The following is a 7,500-nucleotide window of genomic DNA, read 5'->3' as shown; positions in this document are numbered from 1 at the left end:
CTACTTTCGACAAACTATAGTTACTGAAATTGTGGAGATTGCTGTATCTCAAAAGAGGCGAGAATCCCCAAATGCATGTCTGCCAGTCTTTATAATATTATATTATATATCGTAACCAGCCAAAAGAAACTTGACCAAAACAGATGAAAGCAATAAACATACACCTCTGCACAATATATAAACAGAAAATCGCCCACAACGTACCTTAATGTAACGTGCTGTTTCATGAAAATTAGTCAGCCTGCAGCCTTACAGGTTGTTAAAACGGCATCAAAATAATGTTATTACTAACTTATTACACGTATTTCAAATGTAGCTTGCCCTAATGCGTTTAGTTATCACGTTAGGTTTTGCCTGTATCGAAAGCTGGTTCAGTTTTAGTCAAATTTTACCGCACTTGCAACACGAAAAGGTTACATAAGGGCCGACGATTAGAGGTGTTACAAGATAAGAGAGCAATCAACACAAGAAAGAAGGAGAAATGAGGACGATGGCTGTTTGATTGGAAAGAAGGAGCAAATTACCTCAGAAAACTCACCAACCGCATTAGAATGTAGTGTCTACATAGTCCGTTATCGCACTTTCGTGTGGGTTCAGTTTACACTGTCAAGGATAGAAAACGCATATTATTTCTATATGCAGTACAGGTAGTAGGCCTACAAGTATTGTCCTGACAAAAATTATGATTTTCTGCCCCAAGCACCCTCATGTTCATAGCAAATCTCATTTCCTTCCATTTTCCCTTTTTTCCATTCCATTTTAAGAAAAGAGATACTCCTTTCAAAAGTAGCAGGTTTGCTTACGGCAAAGATAAAGGGAAGCACCAAATTAAAGACTGGTAAAAGACCGTGTTAATAAAACTTGATTGTTAATATCAGATCTACCCACGTGCTTCTTGTAATGTAAGTCAGTCTACCAGAAGACAATCCGAATTCGAAGTAGGCCTATTATAGAATTTATTCGGGTAAATTGATACAAGTCCCCAAACGACGTCAATGCAATTCATATTTTGTGTGGTGTAGCAGTATAGCTGTACGGAGGGATTTGAACTATTTTTATAAGTTTAACTTTGCTGTGTAAAACACTGCCAATCTCTATACTGAAGAACGTGGAAAAGCGATTACAATGTAAATTTTCTCATGCGGATTTCAAAGCCATTACCCAGAAACCAAACAAAGCTCAAAGACATCATTCTGATAGTGAACTGATAGTATAATAATTATGCTGTTCTGTAAAGTGGGCGATAAAAATGGCAAAGCAAGAAAGTTCTCAACCCAGCACAGCAACAACAACAACAACAACAACAGCAACAACAACAACAACAACAACAACAACATCATCATCAACAAAACAAGCCAACCACCCCCTCCCTTAAAAAACACAAAAACAACTACAACGAAAACAATAGAGCACGATATCCAGCTTTTCCCACTGAACCATAACTAACTTCGGCCGTTGTTGGTTGTATTCTGCGTAAAAAAACCCCGTGCTATCACGGTCTCTCCTCTCTCTCTCTCTCTCTCTCTCTCTCTCTCTCTCTCTCTCTCTCTCTCTCTCTCTCTCTCTGTTTGTGTGTGTGTGTGCGTGTGTGTGTGTGTGTGTGTGTGTGTGTGTGTGTGTGTGTGTGTGTGTGTGTGTGTGTGTGTGCGCGTGCGCGCGTGCACCTTCAAAACTTTCAAGGCTTCATAGTTCTTGGGCTCTAATTTTGCTCTTGACAGAGAGCAAGACCATTTTTTGGGGGGGTCTGGTAATTCCCTGAAAACTTACAATTGCAAAGGAAACTGAAATATGTTTGTAGGATTTTCAGAAAGGGAGAAAGCAATTTTCAAAGCAGTAGGTGCTACATTAATTAGTCCACCCTTTTAGAAGCCAAGATAGGAGTAAACATAGGTCTACTCATTTGGCGTAAGGCAGTATTATGTGTCACCGCACCACGTCCACTGAAAATATCAAAAGTTTTGCAGTACACCTTTCGTTTTCACAAAGTCGCCTGTCAGAGTGATACAGTAGCAATAATTATTAGAAAGATAGAATCAGATGCCCATGTACATTTGTTTTCACGAATCATCTTTTCGGTCAAGCGTTTTCTCCCAATACGTCCACACAGTATTCCTATTGATCCCTCTCTTTCGCTGGATGGGAGGCAAACAAAAGTGCAGTCTCGATTTTATGTATTATCAATATTTCTTTTACTTGGGGTTTCCCTTGTCGGGTGAGATGCCATTTATTGACTTGTTGGTCGGGAAACGAATTGCCGCCTGGCTGTTAATTGTCATATATGAGAAATGGCTTGCAGTTTGTTGGCTGGTTGCCTGGTGAAATATTGTTCGGTTGATGAGCTTATTACTTTAGCTGACTGGCCGAATACTAAATGTTGCTTAAATGTTTCGATATTGAGCTACATTAGTTGATTGATCTGATCCAACTTATGGTTAGCTAGACTGAATGTTAGTGCGTTGGTTGTCTGGAACCAAGTCATGAGGTCCTGGTTTCCAATACGAATTCTTGGCTCCTGATTTGTTTGGAACTATTGCTTTTACCTGTTACTGAAAGTGGAGTTCTGTTACTGGAGTATATTCAGTCTAGAACACGAATTTAAACGTATGTCTAATGTCTCATTGTTTTCATTTAGGCTAAAATTAACTGATATTAGCACCGCGATTTTTATAAGTAGAGTCTCAGGGTTTGCTGTTCATGTGGGCTCAAACGCCAAACCAATGAATTCACTGATTTCGTGTTCAGCTCGCTTGGCAGTTATTTAAGGAGCACGGCTATTTGTTCACTGATTGCAAACAGGGGATAATACGAAGCTTATGTTATCATGTTGAAATGATGATTGGAGCTAAGTCAATTTGATCATTTTTGTGTCTTTTGAAAGTCGTTAATGGATAGACCCTTGAACTGATTAGTGTGAGGATGGAATGATGATCTGTTTCGATGGATGGGAAGCCGGTAATTCACGTTGGCTAGTTGGGTGGCTTACCATTTTTTGACTTGTTGATTACTGTGCGTAGCTATTTGTTTAAGCCTTTTGAAAGTTCTTTTGTTTGCAGATGTACTTTTCCCGAATCGTTCTTGTTTAATGACAATGGTGGGTTATGATAAAATGTCGTGAACATTTTGTCGTTTTTACATCAAGTAGATTTTTAAAGAATTTCTCTCTTGGACATCTCCGCCCCGCCCCCACCCCCTAGTCCCAACTGACAACATTAATACATTGACGAGAAGCATTCCGTTGTCTAGTGTTTAGTTGGTTTGTAACCTACTCAGATGATAGCCGTGTGTTCCGAAACACTTTACAGATGATCAGCAGATGTGATAAAACCAAGCTGTGATACAAGTCTAGGACCACCATTGAGAAAAACAAAAGCATTTAAAAGAAGTCCCTGGTTCCACTAGAGAAAATAAAGCTTCTGTACTCTCTCAATTGTTTTTTCTTGTTCTTATGCTAGACAGAGATGACTGAAAATATAAGAGCGCTGACTCCAAACAGTAAGTCTATTCCTAGAAACAGGCAGTCATACACACAAACGTGCATATACATAATCCCTCACCTCACCCCATACCCCCCCCCATTCACGGTTTACATAACCGTATATTGACAGACAAACGCCAGCACACACCACAAATCAACTGTTTGCGGGATTGCCATGAGCTGCAATCTCTTGTTATAATATTATTGATCTTCCTCTAACTTGCTGCGAGTGGCTTTAAATAAAAAGAAACAATCACAGAGACTGACTTACGGACAAATTGTCTTAGGAAAAGACGTCGTCACCACATCTATGCTGGCAATCTGTTTTTTTCTAAGTACACCGGAGCTGTGTGTATAAATCATGCGGCCAAACAGATGAAAAATCTCGAATTAACAGAACACCAGATCACAACAAATGTGTAGGCTCCACCTCACGAAACTCACTGCTTCAGGATTTTCTAAAAGATATATTTTGATGTCTAATCTATCACTACATGGTATAATAATGCTTTCTTATTATGAAAATGAGGGCCAAATAATATAATTACTACGGGGAATTGTATTGGTCTTTATTTAAATAACAAAAAAAAAAAAGAAAAAAGAAAAGGAGTTGAATCTTTTAAACAATATTTCGGTGAACGGGCGACAATCATCTGCCACTGGTTGGGTATAACTGTTTAATATAAATGACAGTTAAGTAGAACTACGTATTTACGAGTTTGAAATGTCGCCAACACATCAATCGACACAAGCAGGCTCAGTTCTTTTTCATTAAAATACGTAGAATATTTTCTCCTGAAGTATGAAGTCAATAAATCACTTAATCCGCCATGCTGTCACTGCATGAGCACAACAACAGGTGCAGGGAGTAGTGTGCAGGCCCCCCCACTGTAGGCTCTGTTCCGTGGCAACGGACTCTGTTTACCTGGGCCTCCATCACCCGAGACTAGCTGCCAGCCGCTGGCTCCGCGCTCCGCTGCTTCTGTCACACGGGGTGGGCGGGGTGGCGCGAGGGACGGGAGGGTGTGGGCTGGCATGATAGGATCAGGCGGGGAACCTTACTAGGGGGAAGGGATGAGAAGAGGGAGGGTGGCATGGCGAGATGTGATAATATTATTATCATGGTGAGGGAGGCGAGGGAAGAAAAAAAGGGCGGGGGGATTGGGGGGAGTGGGAGTTAGCGGGAAATAAAATGGCACTCTCAGGGACTTCCGGTTTCACCATCTCTTAATTTTCTTTTTATTCCCTCTTTCACGCTCACTCTCTCTCTCTCTCTCTCTCTCTCTCTCTCTCTCTCTCTCTCTCTCTCTCTCTGGCTGTCTGGCTGTCTGTCACACACACACACACACACACACACACACACACACACACACACACACACACACACACACACACACACGTACACACACACACACACACACACAAACACACACTCACACTCAAACTCATGTTCTCCATTTTTCTTGCTCACTGCAGCTATTTCTCTTTCTTTCCCTCTCCTGTATCGGATCTTTCCCCCTCCTCTCTCTCCTTTTCTCTCTTTCTCTTTCACTCTTGGCTCTTGCCCTGTAAATGCATGTATATATTGTTTGTTCGTTTGTTTGTTTGTTTGTGTGTGTGTCTGTGTGTGTGTGTGGTCTTTTTATATCTAACGACATCCTTGAATATACTATTCCAAAAACAGTCCATACTCAAGTCATACTTCCGTCTTTGTAATTGAGTTTCTAGGGAAAACTTCATCGTTCCCCTGTGCCTCCAACAAGTGTGTGTGCCGACTCTTGCAATGAATCATTCTTAACTTGAACCACAAAAGCATATTAAAAATATGTACCTGAAGCTGATTTTCTCTCCTTTCAGCCAGGGTGATGCTGTAGACAAAACACCCACTTTGTAAAACGGAGGTCATGAGTTCGATACATGCAACAAATTATTTTTTAGAAAGTTCTCATTTTTTTCAGACATTCACTCAGTTCTATCTCAGAGGGACGTTGAAAGACGTTTTCTCGGTAAATAAAACTTCAATACCACTAACTACTCAGTACTAGCGCCCGCAATGTTGAGATTTGATTAATCATTTATTTCGAAGGCGTGAGTGTGCTATAATTAAATGCATCATGGTAACCAGGGGTGTTCTCGTGTTGTGCAATTTTGAAGAAACAAATCTTCATTGATGTTTCGAAGGATAGATAACATCACTGTTCGTGCTTTTCGAATACCGTGCACGCATGTTTTTTCCCCCCTTATATTATACATTGTATTATTAGAGACCTACCAGTAGCATTTGCCATTCATTGTTCATTTTTTTTGTTATGTTGGCTTTACATATTATTCACTCTTTATATTATCGTAATAATCAAGTACAATTTATTGCTGTATTCACCTCCATGATTTCAGGTGTAACATGCTTTAACTTTGCAACGTGTGGAGGAAAATGAGACGAAACATATGTCCGTAACAATCACCTATCACACGACATCCGAATGGCTTTGCCATGTTTCAAATATCCGTGAATAGCGACCCCCCCCCAAAAAAAAAAAAAAAATATATATAAAAAAAATTAATTAAAAAAAAAAAAAAAAAAATTATTACTCCTCCTCCCCCCCAACCAGTAGAATGGTTGAGTTGTAGAGTCGAATGGGCGTAGCTTAAGGGTGCGCACAAGCGATAGTGGGCAGTTGGCGGGTGCTCTGGTGTGGTTTGCTCCTTCTTTCCTCTATCAAACATCTATCATCCATATCTCTCCTCCTTCTTATTGTGTTTATTACTCTCTTGTAACACCTCTAATCAGCGGCATTTATCTGGCTGACCTTATTGTGTTGCGAGTACCATAAAACTTTTCCTAAATTATTAAAGCACAGGCGATGACTCTGGAATTCTTGCTGGATCGGAATTGCAGAATACTTGCGAAAAATGTATGGGTTACTCCCCGCCGTAGATGCCAGTTCGGCTGAACGTGTCCAGATGAGCAATGATCAGACTTTTAAATGAGAGGGAAAAAAGATACAGCTCTCCAGACAATGTTAGTTTGTGAAACGATCTCCAGTAAGAAAGTCCATGTCAGTTCTACTGAACATTTCTAGATGGCCAATGATCAAACTTTTGTCTGAGTCAACGCTTCTGAGAAAAACAAGAAGAAGAAAAAAGACACAACTCTTAATACAAGGTTAGTTTGTGAAACGATCTCCAGTAAAAACTTCCACGTCAATTTGTGTAGTATAATTATGAGGGAACAGCAGCAGCTGTTTTGTGGACTGCATCGAGTAGAAAGTGAAAGATCTTGTCAGTTTGTTCATCTTTTGGCTCATGCAATGATCCGCAGCTCGCACTGCATGCTTCACGGAAAGCCGAGAATGTTTCTGTAAAGCTTACAGAGCAGGCTGTAGAGCGTGGAGGTGCGCTATGTATTTGAGGGCAAGCCCGGCCGGGAAAGACCCAGAACAACATACTAAGGGAACCTTAACAAATGGGTAACAGGGAAAGATCAGGGAAACGTAGCTTTTTTGAGAGCATCCGAGCTAAAGAATGAATGGAGAACCATGATCGCCGATGTCTGTCGCAGATCTGGCACTGGATGATGATGATGGTATCATTAATATATATTACAAGACATCTCTCCCGCCTACAGCCGGGTACCCATTCTCACTTATTATTTTTAGTACAGGTTTTACGACGTTCACAACTGCATAAGGTCATATGAGCACCAGAAGATTAGAGATATTACAAGAGAGTAACACACATAAAAAAGAAGAAGGGCAGATATGGACTATAGATGTTTGACAGGAAGGAAGAAGCAAACCACACCACAGCACCCGCGAACCCCCCACTTTCTCACTTTGATGAAGTGAGGAAAATTCATACAACATACCTTTACTAAGGAAATAATTTCGGCCCCATGGCAGGCTTCAAACCCATGACCATACAGCCACAAAGCACTTAAACAGTATTTCTATTCTTGCTAACTACTCCAAATCAGTCTTGAATTCTTTACTCCAAATACATCTAGGATATATAGAGATCTAGATCTA

The 7,500-nt window shown here is 40.5% G+C and overlaps 1 protein-coding gene across 1 annotated transcript in view; it reads right to left on the bottom strand.

Annotated features, from left to right (window-relative positions):
• The window catches only part of LOC101856547 (calpain-3), a 62,634-nt gene extending 58,122 nt beyond the window's left edge, over positions 1-4,512 (bottom strand). The window contains exon 1 of the mRNA XM_035969726.1: positions 4,401-4,512. Within this exon, the coding sequence (XP_035825619.1) occupies positions 4,401-4,512 (112 nt within the window). The remainder of the gene's footprint in view (positions 1-4,400) is intronic.
• Between the last annotated feature and the right edge of the window lie 2,988 nt (positions 4,513-7,500).

The sequence above is a fragment of the Aplysia californica genome, unplaced genomic scaffold, assembly GCF_000002075.1.
Source record: "Aplysia californica isolate F4 #8 unplaced genomic scaffold, AplCal3.0 scaffold00008, whole genome shotgun sequence".
Classification (NCBI taxonomy): domain Eukaryota; kingdom Metazoa; phylum Mollusca; class Gastropoda; order Aplysiida; family Aplysiidae; genus Aplysia; species Aplysia californica.
The sequence above is the reverse complement of the archived record's forward strand: the minus strand, read 5'-3'. Positions and strand labels throughout refer to the sequence as shown.